Genomic DNA, 20,459 nt, shown 5'->3' with positions numbered 1-20,459 from the left:
AGAGAGAGAGAGAGACCAGTGGTGGTTTTTCGTTATCGACATTTTCCACGGCGCGTCAGGGTGTGCGTGAGAGTACGTGCGTGAGCTTCTCTCGTTGCCCCCTTCGTTCGTGTGCACGTGCCCGTATATATATATGTATGTGCGAGACGTGGCGTGTACGTGTGTGCGCGCGCGCTCGCGTAGGTGGCCGAGACAGCGGTGTGGGTGGGAATTGTGTGTGTATGTGTGTGTGCGTGCGCGCGTACATGTCGATGGGTTGGCTCGCTTGCACGCGCCGTCTCTCTGTGTGTGTGTGTGTAAGCTACGTGTGTACGTGCGTACGCGCGCGTGTATATGTATGTGTGTAGAGTTTTCTGGAGGTTTCCCCTAGCAACGAGCAGCAGCACCAGCACCAGCCACAGCCCGGCTTAGGGGTAGCTACGAACCCCACGCGAAACGCGTACGCTGCCGCTGCCGTGCCGCCACGATCGGCGCGGTATCCTCGGTATCCTCGGTATCCCGCGATCGGGGATCGGGAGGAAACGCTTCTTTCTCCTCGGTTCCTCGCCGTCCCTCTCCCCTCGCCGAGGAAAAGTTTCCGGATGTTAGCCGCGCACCTTGAAATATTCACGTGACCGTAGATACGATTGACTCGAAGGTCGGCATTGCATATTGACCCCGCTGACGTGCGCCAACTCGATTGACATGTGCCAAGAACAGATCGATGGATGAAGTAATTTAATTAGGAATAATTTACGTTTGCCGCAAAAAAAAATAGCACGCGGATCTTTAGTACGAGATTGCGGGAAGAAAATTGCAAAAACTGGCGCAACAAATGGTACAGCTCGTTAGTAGTAGTTGATAGAAAATCCCTGCAAATATGAGGATGACATTTAAAGGAATTTTCAATGGGGAGGAAACTCGAGTTCGCTGAAGAACCTAACGATAAGAAACGCGCGATTTTTTTAACGCAAAGTATTAAGTGGCAACGATCAATTTTTCCGATTATTCCGTACAATACAGTTTTTACCGGGAGTACTTGATGCCCGTTAAGAGAAAAAAAATGGGTGCACGATAATCTAGAAAAACTCCGGTAACGCAGTTAGAATTCTAAAAACGGTTCAGATTTCGTCAGATAAGCGCGAGAAAGAAGCGCAAAATGAAATTTGAGTTTTCTTCTTATCCGCTTTCGTCAAGTCGCGGGTTTAATCTTTTTACGTGCACGCTAGTAGACTCCTCTAGCAAGGATTAAGATCGACGTGAATTAGATTGTGCACTGTCCTTCGTCGTTTCCGCGAATAACGCTGCTCCCGCGTAATGCACTTATGGCAGGGCAGCAGGGCAGGGCGCGAAAGCGTGTAACGGCATTTTGTAGTAATATCGTTGTTACGATTGACGGGCCTGGCAAGTACTTTATTGAAATCGTGCAGTCGTTAACGAGTCGGACTATCTCGGTACGTTGACGCGATTCAAGAGAGAGACAGAGAGAGAGAGAGAGAGAGAGAGAGAGAGAGAGAAAGAGAGGGATGGGAGGGGAGAGAGAATCGCGCATTGACGCGCGCGGATTTATATTTGCGTCGCGATTTTAATCGTTCACGTCAACGCGACGATATTGTCCGCGAAGAATCCCGGATAACGATTGACGATGACAGAAGGGGAGAGTCTCTCTCGCGTCGCATTGAAAACGCGACTGTCTCTTTCGACGACTAATGTTGCGATAAATAAACGCGCGCCGGGATAAATTCCGATACCGGCCGCTCGAGAATGCGGCTGTCGAGTCTGAAAAGTTACAAAACGACCCGCCAGAAAATGCCGGCCGTCCTCGATCATTATTACAGCGATCTCTCGAAACGGCGTTATGTGACAACGTACGAAAAAAGAAAAGCGTTATTCAAAGGTGTCTATTACCTCGTTTAACCCTTATATCGTCCCCATTACTTTCAGTAGCAGCACTTTACGCGATTGTAACGGGACTCCCGCGGAAGATCCGATAAAATTTCAGCTGAGAAAGAGTCGCGAAGCCTTTACCTTCGACGACCGAGTTATTATCCTAAACGCCTCTTTTGCGCGAATTAAATGACTCTCGTACACGGAAACTCGGGGGGGAAACGCACGAGATATCCGTGCGGACCTAAGCCAACTAAAAGCGAGCAGCGCGCGCTCCGACGTTGCGCCACGCGAAAATACGTACGCGCGCGCGTTTCCACAGAGGGAGGGAAAAAAACAAAAGGGGGAGGGGGTGGGTGGAGGGTAGTCGCGAAAGTAGAATCTCTCGCCGGCCCGAAAGCCCGTCAGAAATCAAGTTTCCCGGCATAGGCGGGACTTTGTTTTCAAACATATTCCGTTCCTGCGCCGGGGTAAAAAGCACCAGGAGCTCCGATTTCACGAGGAAACCCCGTGGCTGAATCCGACGGCGCGGCGCGGCGCGGCGCGGGCGCCGAGGGCCGCTCTCGCGCGCACGCACACGGCCAGAAACGCGGCGCATCGCGCGCGTTGCCGCTGGTAACTCAATCCGAGGAGTTTCGGCGAAAAGTGTTGTATTACTGGTGTGCTATTTCTCTGATCCCAGATCATCTTCATTCGCGCGGAATTTCGAAACGGCGCAAAATTCGCAGCCCCCAGCCCAACGGCACCATCGATCCAGCCCGCGCGCTCGGTTCGGACGCGCACCGGTGGCTCGCGCGCGGAACGCGAACGGCTCCTCTTTAATGCCGAAATTCCTGCGTCCCAACTTTTTCCCGTAGACCCTGCCAGACCCGATTATCTCGTGTAATCGTAACGGGCATCGATCGTGAGACGCTTCACCATATACGCGGTCTTCTGCCTTGGATCAAAGTACCTCGTTTACAGGGCTAAGAGTTTAATTTTCGCCGCGCCAGCAAAGTTCGACATCTCCTGATTGTTAAAGTCACACAAAATCATCGCTGTTTCTCCGAATTTAATGCTCGGCGTCCGCGTTTGCAAGCGCCAAACACTGGCTTGGAATTTAATACGAGTTATTACTATATTGATCGATCGACAGCTTCTCCTCGCGATTCGAGCGTGCAAAAGGACTTTCGAGATGAGCGATTCACGGTACGGATGCATGGAAAGGTCTCGAAACGTGGCTCGAAGCCTTCGCTACGTGAGAGCGTTGGAAAGAGCAAGATAGAGCGGGAAAGAGAGGGATTCACACAGAGAGAGAGAGAGGCGCACTCTCTCTTCATTCCTCTTGCCCTCGTCTCCCTTCACTCCACCCCCGCCAATAGCCCTAGTCGTTTCCAGCAAGTACTTCTATGTACCAACCATCTCCTACACGCTACCCTTATATACGTTGTATATTTACCTCCGCGGCATGTACGCGCGCTCGCGCGCGTCTGCCTATGTGCCGTACGTATGTACCGTACGTATGTACACCGGGGCCCGCACGGTACATAGGTCCGAGCGCCACATAAAAAGCACATGGGGCAGGTATAGCTCCGGCTGAAAATTATTCCGAGTATTTTCGAATTAGCGCGTCGGAAGCGGAGGAAACGCGCCGCTCGGTCGGACGCGCGGCGAGCGCGCGAAATGCGCTCCTCGCTACGAGGCGCCGGCGATGCAACGTCGTTCCTTCAACGCGCCCGAAACGGCCTCCTCTCCTCTACTCTCCGTAGCACTGAAATTCCGCAGCGACGCGTTGTTGGCGACTGTACCGCCTCCCTCTCTCTTTCTCCGTTTCTCTTTCTCTTTCTCTCTCTCTCTCTCTCTCTCTCTCTGCTCTCCCGCGGTATCGCACATACACATATAACATTTTCGAGCAGCTCCGGAGAATTTTCGGAGTCGCCATTGTTGCCGGGGTAGGTGGGCCGCGAGGCGGAATTATTCGCGGCGAGCGTGTTCGAGCGAGTTCACGAGCGAACGAGTAACTAAGGTTGGCTCGATTTTTAAATTGCAAAAGCGCGCGCCGTCCACGTGTTTCAGATTCTGTTACGCGGAAAAATAAGAGAGTCGCGGCGCCCAACGTGCGATTCGGATAGCACTTTGCATTTTACGGACGCGAAATTAAGATTACCATTTGCATCACGATTAAAACGACGGTTTTCCTTCCCTTACGTGACAGCGTCCGCGAACCTAAGGGAATCCGGTCCTCTTCTTCCTTTTTTTTTCCTTTTGGTTACATTAAATTAGCGCAGCGGACAAGACTCGCTTGACACTCGTATCGTAAGTACGAACGCGCGAATATGGTGTCTGTAATGACTTTTGCATTAATCTCGATATTCATCGCCGCCATCAATTTCCTGCGTCGATGCGTTATTCGATTTGACCGCGAATATTGAATCGCCGATTATCGATCGTAATCGACTAATGAATAATGCCGACGACACTGTGACACGCTCGATGGATTTAATATTGCGGTTCGATTTATCAAACGCCTCCAAATAAATTTCTTTAATGGCTCGGAAAAAAAAACAACAGAAGAACAGCGCGTGTAAAAACGATATCAAATAAAAGTAATAGCGATACAATTTTATCGGTCAATTTATATTCATTGAAAATTTATATTATTTAATTAACAACTTTCAATGCGGCTTTATGCACGTTGCACGCCCGTGCCTTATATAACGCAGCGACCGATCCGCAGCCATAAAATTCCACGGCTACGCCGTGGTAGTTGCCGGCCCGACTGTACGTCGGGGCTGGCGGTATCTTTTATCTCCTTTCAACCCGCGCGTCCTTAGGAACCGCCGCGGTCGGGCCGCGGGAACAGTCCGAGAAGCAAACCTGACAAATTACAATTACCAAAATGAAATTGTCCTCCGAGGCGTCACTGTTCGCCCCGGTCTCGTCCATTTCGCCGTTGCCGGCTCTCATTTTTTTTCCCCTTCGGACAAACGATACAAGTGGCCTACGATCATCGCGAGTTTCCGATACGAATTTCTCGGTCTCGCTCGCCGCGAGGGCCCCCGTAACGCGTCCCGCGAGAAACGAAAACAAAACGCCGTCTCGCAAAGTGCATCGTTGTTTCGCATTACGCTCGTTTCTCGAACACGTTCGAACAAGCTGCTCCGCCCTCAGAATTTCTGAGTGACGTGCGTACGTACGTCGCTCCGGCGATGATGCACACCGGGATATAAGTTGCGTCAAGTTCCGCGGAAATCTTTCGCCCTAACCATCCCCGTCGCTCTACTTTAGAACGCTCAAGAAACCCTCGCTACGAGGCGGGCATGATGAAATCGCGCGCGGCGCCAAAGTATCCCGGATGCGCGCGGGATTCGGTGAATATCACGAATAGGAGAAATATATATGTTCCCGGCGTATCTAGTAGCGCTGGGCGAAAAAAATTCCTCCCGGATTCACGTCTGTCATATCTAGTGGAATACACGGAGGGGGAGAGGGTGTCTCCCTGCCTTAGCGGAGTATTCTGAATATTAAAGTTAAAACTCTCCCACCCGATCAACGACGTACATACATGGACCAAGCATTCCGGTCTGCAGAGTGAAGCTTCGAGCAAGGGGGTGGCCACTTGATGTAATCGTGGGTCAGTGTCTCCGAAATCATTATAAAATCCTTACGAAATCCCCGTGTAATCGTTTTGTCTTAATTTTCAAGTTTCTTCACTTGTTAACAGTAAACATAAAATTTCAACATTTTCTCAGCTTGATTTCATTCCCCCCCCCCCCCCAAATTTACTTCTTTTAGTGAATATCCGAATACATATTATAGTTCACAAGCGCGTATTCTTTTCATAACAAGACTGAAGTAGTTGCTGTTAGAACAACAGCGAGTTGAAACGTTGATACACCTTTGCGCGCAAGTTTGAAACAATGAAGAGCAAAGGCAAATACAAAATTACTTTTCGTTAAGACCACGGTTAGACTAGTGGAAAAAGTGAGAGGCAAGGAAACACGTGACCGAATACTAGAATCTTAACTGAAATTACCTCTACAAGCAAATACTTTTTAGCAAAATAAGAAAAATATATTATAAAGAAATCGAACAGCTCTATGAGGTTTAACGTTACATATTTTTAAACGTGCATATAAGAAAATCATTTGCAATCACATGAAATCGTGTAATTGGTGAGACATCATTTTAGCTAGTGGTTAATTGAGTTCGAGAATGAGATAGCCGTTTTGTGTCTACCGCTTTCTCACTCTAGCTTATTACTAATAGCGAATTCGGTTGCTTGCACTAGTGCGCACTGAGTGCACACTAAGGCTTGTTCACAGTCAATTCCTATATTTAAGGATCGTCTTAAACATCTCTCGAAATATTTCGTAGCCAGTAAAATGACGACGCGAAACATTATTTGGCTAAATACTTTTTGAGCATGTATTTAGGACAAAGTTAAATATAAAAATTAACTATGAACTTTAGTGCGCGCTCAGTGCGCACTAGTGCAGGCAATCCAATTCGCTATAAGCTAAATCAACTATCTCTGTCTCCAACTTCCGGCCTCACCCGCTCCATAGCAGAAGCGCAGAAATGCTTGGTCTATGTATGTGTATGTATATGTCGTTGCAACCGATAGAGATAAAAAATGTCGAGCTCGCGATAATTTTCGACTTACGAGAGCTACCGATGCGGGTCAACGATATAAAAGTCGATCAATGCATTACCACTGAAAATAGTTGTAAGTGTAGCACTGAACTACTCAGTGCTATACTTGACACTAATCAGTGAATATTCACGGTTTTCAATGCTAATCCACTGGTTGACTCTTTTAGAGAGTCGAGTTCGCGCAACTACGCGTACACGCGTATCGATCTGTCGTCCATTATTGATTATCAGATATTGATTATCGAAGACGGTAACCTACATTTAATCGTTTTCTTCGAGTGCTCTCTTCTCGCACGCACTGATAAGCTCGCGGCGAATTCAGCCGTGAATAAATTATCGCCGGACAATCGGGTATAATAAATTCCTTCCGTTTAATCGCGGGTGAAAATCTGCGGTCAGTTCTGTTCAATCTGCTTCGAATCGAAGGCAACATCCGAGGTACTTTCGATACGAGCATAAATATTACTCAGTGTACATATCGTTTCACATTTCCAACGGTGCAAAGTGAAATTATTGATAAATATGGATGGGCAATGAAAGATTAAGATAAACCGGATGCGTTATGGATAGAAACGATTAATAATAATTAGCGCGTTTCATCATTAAATGAATTAGTGGTAGCGCGTTATGTAACCATAAAATATTTCTTTCCTTCATGTATTTATTATATTTTGACGTACACGAAAATTATAGCGTGCGTGTTGAAAAGTCCGCGAGCGTTATTATACATGTATATTTTTACTATATTTTTTTTTCTGTTATGTAATATTTAATCCTGAAGGTAAAAAGAGCCAAACCTCAAATTTTATTCAAAAAATGTTTGGGGAGGGAAAAGTAATGCGTTTAAATATTAACAGCGTGTTCTCCCTACGGTGCTACGTACACATTTATTTATATTATAAATATGTATAAAATACATATGTAATCGTCTTGTTGCAATCCTCATCGTGCAGAAGATGCGAACGTCACGAAGAAATTGAACTCGACGATTCAGTAAACAAAAGAACATGTAACTTTGCCTACTCCTCTACATTTTCTTTTATTATTCGTCATCTATCTAATTACGTTGAAAGCTCGGTTGTAAAATTTGGTATTAGAAAAAAAAGATTGCCGAAACAACGTCATTAATGCATCGTGTCTCCACGATGCTCTTAAACGTTCGCGAATGTTCTCGTGAAAATTTCACCCGTCCGGAGGCTTGGCAAAAAGCGAAAGGCGACGATAAAGTTTCTTCATCGGGAAAATCACTCTATTATCCATCACTTTTTATACCGCGCTTACTCTACTGAAATATCAGTTTCACGCTCGCAAGCGTGTCTGTTGTAAATAAACCGCGACACGCATTTGTGCTACGGCATTTAAATATTCATCCTGATCCGTCTTAGCCCATCCATATTAACGCAACGGATCTGTGAAAAATCTCGCATCTATCTTTAATATATTCCTACTCTCTCGCGATTCGATATACACGCCCGTATCTATTCAATCTGCGTGCGTGCGTCTGGTTTTTTTTTTACAGAGTTATTAGACTCGTTAGATTTCACAGATCGTTGCCTCGGTATAAAATAAAACAATATCTCGTCACTCACCGACCGACGCGCAGCGGCGGAGCTGGGCCGTGTTGAGCCGCGTGTGATCTGCAAAACGCAAACACATCCAAATTATTATAGGCGACGCGCAAAACAATCCGCGCTAATCGACGCGATCGTCGCGCGCGCACGCGCGCGCAAAATCATCGCTTCGACAGTGACAAAACATATTTCATGATCGAAGCGACGAGAGAGTCACTCACCCTGCGGTTGCTCCGCCGACGTCCGACGCCTCCCAGGCCACCTCCTCCTCTCTCTCTCCTCTCTCGACCGGCACACAACACTCGTTCGCGAGGGCACGAGCGCACGGCACTTGGCGCACGGCTACAACACTCCCGACACTCCCGATCGCGAGGAAGACGTGGCCGAGCGATCGTCCGCGACATCGTAAGTCTTACGCGTGGTCTACAATGCGAGTCGCAGAGTCGTAGTCGTAAGAATAATCGACTGCGATTGGTCAATTTCGTCAGACACATAAGAATTGACCAATCGCAGTCGACTATTCTTACGACTACGACTTTACGACTTCTATGTAGACGAGGCTTTATTCTACACTGGGCGCGAAACGCCAAAAGCCCGTGTCGGACCGCGGAATGCGATTGGGATCGGATTGAAGTTTCGCCAGTCGCGGTAAAGTACCGATCTCAGGTTCAGTGGCTTGCACGCTAATCGGTCAAATTTTAATCTAACCTCGGTCTCAATCCGTGGTCTTGACGCGGGCTTGAGCCGCCCCGCGAGAAGTCGGCCGGTCGCAGTCAAACACGGGAACGATTTCTTCGCGTTGCGGCTTGGCGTCTTGCGTTCCGCTGTAGAATAAACCCAACCGCCCGACGTACGGGACGCGACCGCGAGCGTCGATCCCCGCTTCCGCGCGCGAAACTGCGACGCGACGCGAGTCAACGGTCGCGCGGCCGACGGGCGACAAAAAGTGCGTATACCGAAAAAACGAATGTCCGCGCGGCGAGCAACCCGCTAGATCGTACCTTTTCGTGGCTCTCCATCGGCGTTCCCTCGCACCGCGTCTGCGGCGCCTTTTCACGCGCCATCTTGCCGCGGAATATCCGTTCCGCGACGGAAGAACAGAGCACGCTCGAGTCTCGAAGCTTCCGCGATCCCCCTCCTCCCCGGACGCTCCGTGCGACACGCCAAGGTGATAGATATCGCGTCCCCGATTGATAGATATCGCGACGCGGGATTAATTCGCCCCCGAATTTACCGTTTCAATTCGCTCCGCGAGTCGCGGTCCGGTCCGCTCCGCGCGACGCTCCGTGGGAAACAGCGCTGCCAACTCTGCTCCGGTGGGGAGGGGGGGGCAACTAAATCAACGACGGAACGCGCGAAAGATCGGAGATTCAAATGAGCGATGTCTGGAACTTGGTGAAAACGCGCGTATCGGATCGTCCCATAAATAACGCGATGCAAGAGGAAGCTCGATTCGACAGCGAGTCCGATCTGCGATGTGCCCGTCGCGCCTGGAAACGTCCCGTTTTCCGCGAGCGAGTCGAAAGACGTGGGGAAATTTGCCGGCAACGTGCAGCTTATCAACTCGCGCGAATTTCTCAAACGTATTTATTGGCGGCTTACGAAAGGGAATCTTACCGGAAAGAGCACGCTGCAGATCGGGCTTGGTTCCTCGGCATCGGAGAGGCGCGTGTCGCCGGGAGAATTGAGAGGCGAAGATTAAGCCGGCGGCAAGTTACGGAAAGTGCGTCCCGGATTGGAATTAAAGTGTCAAATTTCTTCGTTTACCTGCAACGTCGTCCCTAACGAGCCGATACTGATCGATAAAACGGTTGATGGATCGCGCCCTTTTCCGTTGCTTCTCTCACGTCCCGTCGCTCCGCGCCATAGACATAATATATCTAGACCGAGCATCGTAGGGGGAAGAGCGTCCACGTAGAAAGAAAGGACAGGGCTCTGTTTTGCGCCAGAGACCCCGTAATCGGAGACCGGCCATGCGAGTCCGTCAAATTCCCGCGAGCGAGAGAGAAACATCAGCTATCTCACTCCTCTACGACCGTAACGATCGTGAAAGAGCGAGATAGCCTGTGTTTCTCTCTCGCTCGCAGGAATTTGACCAACTCTTCTGGCCGGTCTCTGATTACAGGGTCTCTATTTTGTGCTACTTCTCTCTCGTTCGCACGCGAACCTCTACCTCTCCCCCCCCCCCCCCGCTGCTCAAATGAAGGCAAAACGCTCGGTCCAGATATATTATGTCTACGCTCCGCGCCGCGCGCCGTCTGCCTCGTGCGAACGAATTGCGCCGGGATACAAGGTCCGTCGAATTGACCGGCGAGCTTCCGGTTTTCCGGCGAGCGTCGGAATGTAACGGCCGCGAAATATCGCGCGGATCCACGTCCGTCGCGCACTGCCGCGCGAAGGGTAATAACACGCCGAGCGGCGGCGGCGGCTCGGCCGGCGGCGGCGTCGGCGCTCGCCGCCTGCCCGAACGTAAACAAAGTAACCTTGAAAACAACGGCTCGCCGTGAGCATCCGAATCTTGTAAACACGCCAAACCGCCGTCGTCGCCGGTAAAAACACTTTATTTTCAACGTTGTAAAAACAGTTTCTAGCGAACTCGCGCGCCGGCAAGACGCGGCGAGGAGTAGCGCGCGCTCGAGTACTCGTCGCGAGAATGGAGGCGCGATAAGCGTGCGTTTCGCGGGTGTACTTACACGTATACGCGTGTGTACGTGTGCACGCGTTATGCCCGTATCACACTAGCGATTGGCGACTGCGTCTGCGTTCGCGTTTGCGTCTACGATTGTCTCTGGACCAATCAGAAAGGAGTTGCTGACGATTGCGATTCGCGATTCCCGTTTAACCGGCCGTCTATTTTCAAACGCGAACGCAGACGCAGTCGCCAATCGCTAGTGTGATACGGGCATTAGGCCCGGTCTACAATGAGTCGTTAGTCAGAAGTCGCAACTATATGTTGATCCTTTTCCTTTCTGGGTGGAAGAAAAAGGACCGACATACAGTTCCGACTTCTGACTAACGACTAACAACTCATTGTAGACCGGGCCTTAACTACGCGTATGCGGAACGTGCGAAAAACGAGCGTGTCGAATGCGGCGCGAAGATCAGTTGGTCGCGACCGTCGCCGAGTGTCGTAACGAGATGCGTCGAGTGTCGGATTGATAGTGAGTGGCTTATTCGTCCGCGTCCAAATAAATGTGTCCCTGGAGACGACAATGCTGCGAGACAGCGAGAGAGAAAGAGAGGTGCGCACTGGCTACGCACTTGGGCCCTCGTCGCGTGGACGACGCAAAGGTAACGACGCGGCAATAACGCGGCAATAACATCGTCCACAATGCGTGCGGTAAGCCTAAAGGCCATTCTACAATTGCGTAAACGTGGTTGTACAGTGTTGTAAAACACAGTTTTAAACTAGCATTTCCGATTGTAAAGCCTGTTGTAAAAGATGGCTGAACTTGATCTTTCACGACTACAGCGATGTAGGACGTAAAAGCTAACCAATCATTCACTTCAATTACGACGTATCTCACTCTATTGTATATTACTTTGATGTACAACACTTACTACCACTTCTACTCCTACAACCCTACGACTACGTTTACGCAATTGTAGAATGGCCTTAAAGTAAGGAACAGGCGTGAGGAAGTTAATCAATTTTTTTATATCTTGCTCCTACTTGAATTCTCGCGCTTGCTCTCAGCGAATCGGAACATTCGGAACGCCGTCGGCCAGTGTAGCAAATATCTTAAAACTGATGCCCGTATTTTAGCTTCCTTGCACCAAGAGCTAAAGATTAAGTACGGTTCTCTCTTGTTCCTTACGCCAGGCTTACTCCATGCATTGTAGACGACGCTTAATGCGTCTGCAATGCGTGCAGTAGGCCTGAAGTAAGGAGTAGGAGTAAAAAAATTAATCAATTTTATTTCTTATTCCTATTTGAGCTCGTACGCTTACACTCGGCGAATCGGTACGCCGTCGGTCAGTGTTGCAAATATTTTAAAACCGGTGCCTGTACTTAAGCTTCCTTGCACCGAAAGGTAAAAGTTCTCTCTCGCTCCTTACGCCAGGCTTACTCCATGCATTGTAGACGACGCTTAATGCGTCTACAATGCGTGCGGCAAGCCTGAAGTAAGGAGTAGGAGTAGAAAAATTAATCAATTTCATTTCTTACTCCTATTTGAGCTCATTCTCGGCGAATCGAAACGCCGTCGACCAGTGTTGCAAATATTTTAAAACGATGCCTGTATTTTAGCTGCCTCGCACCAAAAGCTAACGATTACGGTTTTCTCCTGCTTCTTACGCCAGGCTTACTCCGCGCATTGTAGACGACGCTTAATGCGTGCAGAAAGCCTCAACTACGGAGTAGGAGTACAAATATTAATCGGCGATTCGGAACGCGCGTCGGCCGGTGTTACAAATATTTGTAAAATTATGTCTGCATTTTAGTTCTCTTACGCCAAAAGTTGTTACGGTTCTCTCTTGCTCCTCACGCCAGGCTTACTCCACGCATTGTAGACGCATAACGGTGCTCCAGCGGCCGCGGCGAAGTCGCGGTAACGTTATCGCGAATTCGGCGCATTAGAAAGCGAGCCGAACATATATTGTTCCTTGCGTCCCCAAGTGATAAACCGGGCATTATCTTAGGCGGAGTTTAACGTTCGCCCGAGAAACGGGAGGCGTATCTTCGCTCTGATCGGGAAAGTATTTGCGCGAATTAATGTTAATTACTACTACTCGTCTCCCGAGAAGAGTGATACCGCCCGGAATCGCGATTCTAGCGAAGCGAGACGAGATCGGGCGTTATGCGGCGACTTAATCCTGTCCTCGTAATTTATTAAAGTCGCGCGAGTTCACTCATCTCGAGACGCGAGAGGTCGGATAACAAGTATTAACGACACAAATCAGTTTCCATGTATAAATATCTTTCCGGTCGAAACAAAAATGGAACCCTCGTTCCACAAATGATTATTAGATTTGATAATTTTTACAAGTGAGATAATTGCCTGTTTAATTTGTATATAACACGCGGAGGAATAAACAGTTCGCACAGTAATAATGCGCTAATCGATTTATGACATTAGCTAAACGTAATATAATGTATGAAACATTAATCTCTAATCGAGAGATAAAGTTACATAATTAAATCTTTGTTGGATGACAAATCGGTAAATGCGCTGCATAATTATGAACTTTACACGATACGAATAATCTTAATTATTTCAATCAGTAACTACCATACAGTACTTTGCGTTAAAAGTACTGTAAACTGCTCCATTTCATTATGTAAACTTATATAATTATAATCTTCTAGCGATGTTAGAAGATTGTAATTTTATTGTATAGAAAAAGCTTGGACGCTTTATTAGAATCGACTTAAATAAATGTCCGCAATAAGCTTTGGAAGTGCTGCGATTGCAAAACACACGTAATATCAAATTCGAGGGGGAAACCGCTGAGGGCATTGTGGTGTACAGATTTGCGGCATTACTGGGCATTAGTTGGAGCATTAGGTCTTGCTGGGGCATTATGAAGATAAAAGAAGATAAAACAAGATAAATCAGATAAAATAAGATAATGAGATAAAGTAATGACCGCTGGGCATTAGCGGGCATTGGTGCACGAGATTTTGGTCAGCGGTTTTCCCCCCCGGTCAAATTGTTGTGTCAAATTTGCAGGAATTACAAAAAAAAATCATAAAACTACGACCAATAATATCCGAAGGATTTATCGCATCGTGTATCTCGCGGGTAAACAATTATTACATATCTAAGTGCGTTAAAGTATGGCGTTGCGAGACCGTACGAAGATGTAACGGCCTAACTTTCCTTAAGTAATAATGTGCCCCGAGATGAATCATTCAGCGGGAAATCCACAGCGCGAAAATGTACCGTTTATAAAACTGTGCTGCACTTACGCGCGGTATGCCCTTGCAGCGTTTCCGCGGACGCAACTTTTTCTTACTTTTTTTTTCCAGCCAGTCGCGACTTTTTCGTGAGCGAGACGGAAACGCGCGTACTACAATTATGAGGATTAGCAGCGCACTTTAAAGGCGTAATTTCTTACGCGATAGAAGATTTCGCGGAGACAAATCCTCCCCCGCCGCAGAGGAAACTGTTAACGTATTTTGAAGCCGGGACAATCGATCCTATTAAAAGGACTTACATTGAACCCATTTCTCTTTCATCAGTTTTCATCGATTTCTGTTAATTCTAATTCGTCGCGGTTAAATCTTTTCGTCTCGTTAAATCTTTTCTTGTCGTTTGGTAATTGACATTTAGCGCGACTAACCGCGATGTAGCACCTGCGGCCAGTACTCCTTCCTCCATCTTTCACGTAGAAAATCATTTTTACACGACGATGTGATTGCGTTTACAATTTTTTTGAGTGCTCTCGCAGATATGGTTAAGGAAAAACAAATAAAGCGAAAAATGTGTAGTGATTCGCAGACTCCCCTCGCGAATAATATCGATCGAAACTCAGAACTACTTCTATCAGATACGTTCTAAAAGATCGCGATCATGGAAAAATAATATCGGTCGCAAATTATGTTTCGTGTCTTTCCAATGTCCTGTTTGAAAAAGTAGCATGAGAGACAGAGACACAGAGAGAGAGAGATTGCGCATTGTCAAAGAATCCCCCCCCCCTGCGAGAAATATATAGCAGCATAATTGAGTGTAATTTACAAATCAGGGACCCTCGTCTTTACGACGACGAAAAGAAACAGAGAGAGAGAGAGAGAGAGAGAGAGGGGGGGGGGGCTTCTCTTATCTTTCCTTCTTTTTTAACGAGGCCGTCAACGAATAAATATTTGTAGAAGTGCAACGAATGATTCTGACAACTCACGGAAGGAAATAAATCTAACTTAGTCCGCTTGGGTCGTTTTATCGAATCGTAAAGGCTCCCAGAGCTGCAACATTTTACGTAACTATTTCGCCGTCACTCACTTTTTTTCTGTCACATTGCAGTTGTCTTTCGCAGTCGTAAGACACGTTTGTCTGCCCGTTGATCGCAGGCCGCACGCAGAAATTATATTACACGTCAGCTTGTGTAATTAAAGTTTCAATTCCCCCGAGTGTCCTTTGATGCGAAACGCAATAAATCCAGTTGCGTGAATACATGATAATTTATGTAATATGTTAAACATGCATGCACGTTATATCGCGATGTTGTAACTTTTAAACGCTTACGTGTAAGACACGCTGATAAAAAAGAAAGAAACAAACGCGAATAACGATATAATTGTCGCGGTGGATATAAATAATTGCAAAATTATTTCTGCCACGAACACGTGTTCTAAATTTGTAACAACAATACAGTCGTCGTATCGAGACGCTTTATTCAGGGGAGACATAAACGGGGAGATAAACCGTCATCGCAGGCGTGCGCCTGCCTCTCGTAAAAATTATTACGGTCGACTTAATGGCCCCCGAAATTTATATTTATCCTCGATTCAACCGGCATTTGAAATTTCCCGCCGATCTCTCGCGTACGTCAGTTCCCTTGCTTTAGTTCACCTCGTACGGAAACTTATCGGCGTGTAAGCGCGATGCACTCGAACGTTCCTTTGACACAAATAGATAACGGCTGATAAACGAGTTAATTTGCAGATACGCCTTTCGGAGACGAGTGCAACCGCTCGCATGAATCACTGAAACAGATCCTGTCGAGTGTCACGTTTCGGTGACAAGATAAATGACAATGAGTGAACGGTCCGCATCATCGGCATTAATTTTGAAATCCGCCATTATTTCCGTTCCGCGTACCGCAAATTGCCTTAATGCGCTCTATACGATCGTACCTGCTTGTTCGCGAAAAATAAAAAGAGAAGCTCGACCTTGAGCCGCGGTAGCCTTGGCGTAAATTCTTTAAAAATACATGTGGAGAGCAGAGGAGAGGGGGAGCGCGCGAATTCTCCGTCGCAGAATTCTTGCGCGTCATCGAGTGACCGGTGGTCTAGCGGTCTCGAGATGTACGAGGCTCGTGCGCGCGCGTATTACGAGCAGGAGCGACACACGGGTCGCCGAAGACGACAAAGTGCGAGGCAAGAAGGCGGCGCGCTCGCACGTGCTGGCGCGGGAAACTTTTTTCCTTTCATCCAGACGCGGCCGTGCAATATTGATAGACTCGTCTCTAGATAATGGCGTACTATTGCGCGGACTGTAATTGCACGGTAGAAACGGTTTAAAGCCCCGCTTCGTTCTCCCTGCACCACCACGGATAACGTGCGTGGAGAAACGGCGACGACGAACGGTGGATTTTTCTCTCCTTCTCTCTCGCTCGCTCGCTCTTTCTTGGGCTATGATAATTATGATATTTAGGCCCCGACTTGACGTTATTACCCGAGTCGGCCGTGAGTCTTTCTGCCTTCTTCTTTCCTTCCTGCAATGCCAGCCGCGTAAATTCGCGATGAATATATGCCCTCGTCGTCGTTGTGCGTCACGCACGCGATCGAAGGAAAGATACATTCGAGGCAGGACAGCGTACGATTAAACACGTTGAAAGCATTTGTGGTACCCGGTGCTTTACCAATTACGACACGGGCCGCGGCCGGCTTATTACCCGCGAACGCGATATTAATTTGTCCACCAGAATAAGAAATAACGAGCTCATAAATTGCACATCGATAAATAACGCGGCCACCGACGACGATTAATTAATAAATACAAATTTGTTCTGTGCCCGTTGCAGCTTAAAAGCTGTCAGTATTTTTTTCTACAACGCACACACGGCTATCTCTCTGTTATTAATATAAAAATATTTATTATCCCTTTATGAAAATAATATAATTATTCAATAAAAGCAGTAACAGGATATATTTGTTTACAAGCAGTGCTGGTAATGAAAAAAGATTTTAATATCACGTAATAAATTTTTGCCACAGACAGGGGATAATAAATAAATAAATAGATATTCGCATTTGCGAAAAAATGATCCCGCTTTTACGCTTGTCGAAGATCAAAACTGCGGAAAGTCGCGCGCCAATAAATAAAAAGTCTTCTCGGCATCTTTAGTGCACACATGCATTTATACATGAGATAATTGAAACGATAGACAACAAAACGTAACGGATGCGCATTAATTGAAGTTTTAATACATGGAATGCCCGACTCGAGATTCTGTTTGGCGTTACCGCCGTTTTCACAGAAATTTGAGCAAATTCCGCATGTACAATCGCATTTAAAAGACATAGATTGCGCGAATGAACCCCTCCTCGTCCCATCCGTTTGTCCCGTGTCGTTGGAGAGACGCGAGGTAAAAATATCCAAAAGGATAAATATTCTCGAGTGATAGCGTTTAAAACTGATATCGCCGCGATAAAACGCCACGCTCTCCCATATTAATGCCTCGACAACAAAAACATTTTTTCGCCTATTAGCTCCGGTTTGGCGGCTCGCGGCGCTAAAATGATATTGAATGCGCAGGTATAAAATTAAAATGGCTCGCGTACAATACACACACGGCCGGCGGCGCGTCCCTGTTTTCGCCCGCGATTTCGAAAATGCGCATCCGGATTTTAATATATAGACGGAAATAATGGAAAAGAGAGCCGAGATATTAAATATCGTCGCGCGTGCCGCGATATTTACGTTTAGTCTCGTGCAAAATATTTTCGCCGCCGTTGAATCCGCGCGGGTGTATTACACGTATCGCATGTACCCGAAAACGACAACAACAACAATCTGCGCTGTCGAGAGAAGGCACTACCCGTTGTAGCCTACACCCGGCCGACCGACGTCAATGGTTCATCGAATGACTTTCCCCAGTGTCGGGTGACAGAGCTTTTAGAATCCATCCATGAGTAAACCAACCCCCGATGACTGCGAACGTATTACCGCTATAACCGGGGGTACCGTCCCCCCCCCCCTCTCCCCCTCCCCCTCCTCTTCCCGCCTACTACGGTCTCAAATAGCGCGAGGGTGTAATGGCAATGATTTACCGTTTTATTATGATATATATTATACGCGTGATTGAGTAAATTCGCTATTACTTTGACAATACATTTGCGCAACTCAACGTTAAGCACGAAGATACGTCGAGATTTCGTGTCACCTCGTTATATCGTAAAACGAACGTTCTTCTTTCAATCGAAAGACAAGAGAAAAAATTTAGGATTTATTTTCGCGTCGTTTCAGAGCGTTAATACGCGACACCGTGAGATGCGTGAGTGCGTAAACAGGCGGCAGGAGCCTGAGAGAGAACACGGAAAGGTCTTTTCCGAGCTTCTTTTTCGCGACAGAATGAACGCGACATTCGAACGAAGCTCCACGTGTCTCCTCGCCGAGACGAAGTCTGATCGCGCCTGATTGTATTCGAGAGACGAATTAAGCCGCTAATTGTGACTTCCCATGAGGATAATCTCACCTCATTAGATAATCCTGACATCGCTGCACATCGATTCTATACGTGCGGAGCTCAATAACGTCAAAGACCGTAATTGCCCGATTCCGCAGCCGCACGGAATGGAGTTTGCATCCGCACGAGCTCGAGACGCGACATATCGAGAGCGATAAAAGACGCGGTCTTTCCCTACGTACCTCCGCCCTAGATTTTCCACGATTTTACCTCTGCTTTCGAGCCGCGTCGATTCTTTCTTTCCGGTCTATACGACCGCCGCGTGAATTTGGAACCGCGTGAGAAACTCCGTTCGCGTCGCAGTTCTTATATCGCCCTGTGTTGCAATGAGAATTAAAGTTGCAAGGAAATTTGTTGGTTTTATCTGGGACACCGCATAGATCTCAACGAGGCACATCCTCTTTTGCAATACGGAAAACGAGAAGTGATTAGTTACTTTCAGGATATAATTATACCTCCGCGTGCATGTGCGCAACGCCGTCTCCGTAATCTTTGCTATTTATAATCTCAATGGCATCCCCCAGCCTCGCTGTAGCATACCGATTTCTTTTTTGTCACTGGATCTTCTATCAAATGTCGACGTAACTGTCGTTATTAAGCAGCCGTTACATCTTTTCGTCTCCTACTCGCGAGGGCTAAACCGCCGACCAAAATCGCGTACACCACTGATGCCCAGCGGGCATTACTTAATTTTATTATCTTATTTTGTCTTTATAATGCCCCAGCAGGGTCTAATGCCCAAAAAATGCCTACACTGACAAACAAAGTTCGCTACCGTAGCTAATCTTTCCGTTTCCTACCCGCGATTGGTAAACCGTCGACCGAAATCGTGTACACCAATGCCCACTGATTTTATTATCTTATTTTGTCTTTATAATGTCCCAGCAGGGCCCATGCCCAAAAAATGCCTACACTGAAAAACGAAGTTCACTACTGTAGCAAATCTTTCCGTTTCCTACCCGCGATGGGTGAACCGCCGATCAAAATCGTGTATACCAATGCCCGCTAATGCACGATGGGCATTACTTAATTTTATCTTACTTTTCTTCTTTTATTTTATCTTATTTTGTCTTTGTAATGTCCCAGAAAGGCCTAATGCCCAAAAGGCCTACCCTGAAAAAAAAAAGAGTTCGCTACCGTAGCTAATCATCATGATTTGCTAAAAATAGTTATGCCGCCGTAACTTAAAATTTCTAAACCACAGCAAACGGTTTGCTGTCGTATCTAATACAATAGGCACGCTAGCAAAATATTTAGCTATCGCAACGAAATATTAGTTGTCCATATTTTACAACTGAAGCATTAGTTGCCACATAGAGTTTTTAGCTACGGTAGCTACATTTTTCTCTCCGCGATAGTAATGCCCAGTAATGCCGCAAATCTATACACCACAATGCCCTCAGCGGTTTACCCCTCGCCTACTTGGAAAGCAGCGAGTGAGTGCAAGACTGACGGTAAAAACTGTCTTAACTAACAGCTCGCGTATCAAACGTAAAAAGAAAAAATGCTCGCGCAACTTATACCGGGACGTAAGGTAACGTTTGCTTGTTAACCCTCTCGTCGCATATAAAAATACGCGTACGCGCTTATAGCATAGGTGACACACTCTTGGGCGATAAAGAAAGCTCTAAGAAACGATCAATCAAGGCGTCGCTAATCTACACGGGAATAATAAACGTGGCCAATGCGCCGTGATCGCGGTGCACATGCTTGCCTCGCGCGTTTTTAAAGAGACAAAGCTCAACGGTGCCGCACGGCGAAAAGGTTAATACCAGTTAAAGTTCAACCGTGCTCCCCGACGAGCGCGATGGCCTGGCGATCCGAGGTATATCGATGCTCCGCAGCGTCGTAACGACGTGCTCGCTCGGCTACGCGCGATAATTAAGTGTCGCCCGACGACGCCTGTCCCGCGCGGCCTCTAATATTGCGGCCGCCCGATAATATCTGTAATCCGCGCAAAACGATTTCGATGCGCGTGCCACGAGCGCGTATCGTGCCTCATAATTAGTCGACAGACAGAGGGACGGCGGCGTCCGG

At 47.3% G+C, this 20,459-nt stretch overlaps 2 protein-coding genes across 3 annotated transcripts in view; one reads left to right on the top strand and one right to left on the bottom strand.

The window, feature by feature from the left end:
- Positions 1 to 20,459, top strand: part of LOC105566649 (probable serine/threonine-protein kinase yakA) — a 115,952-nt gene that overhangs the window by 49,186 nt on the left and 46,307 nt on the right. The gene's annotated exons all lie outside the window — the stretch shown is intronic.
- Positions 1 to 20,459, bottom strand: part of LOC105566647 — a 131,820-nt gene that overhangs the window by 71,017 nt on the left and 40,344 nt on the right. Inside the window, exons 1-2 of one of the 2 annotated variants that reach the window (XM_012020817.1) lie at positions 8,294 to 8,497; positions 8,091 to 8,138 (exon numbers count right to left, since the gene is read on the bottom strand). In XM_012020817.1, the coding sequence (XP_011876207.1) occupies positions 8,091 to 8,138; positions 8,294 to 8,476 (231 nt within the window). In that variant the 5' untranslated portion in view covers positions 8,477 to 8,497. Of the gene's footprint in view, positions 1 to 8,090; positions 8,139 to 8,293; positions 8,498 to 20,459 lie in introns of those variants that run through there. The other variant, XM_012020818.1, reaches the window with a different exon arrangement.

This window comes from Vollenhovia emeryi, unplaced genomic scaffold, assembly GCF_000949405.1.
Source record: "Vollenhovia emeryi isolate VEMERY1.0 unplaced genomic scaffold, V.emery_V1.0 DF939143.1, whole genome shotgun sequence".
Taxonomy (NCBI): Eukaryota; Metazoa; Arthropoda; class Insecta; order Hymenoptera; family Formicidae; genus Vollenhovia; species Vollenhovia emeryi.
Note: the sequence above shows the minus strand (reverse complement) of the source record. Positions and strands in the feature narration are given on the sequence as shown.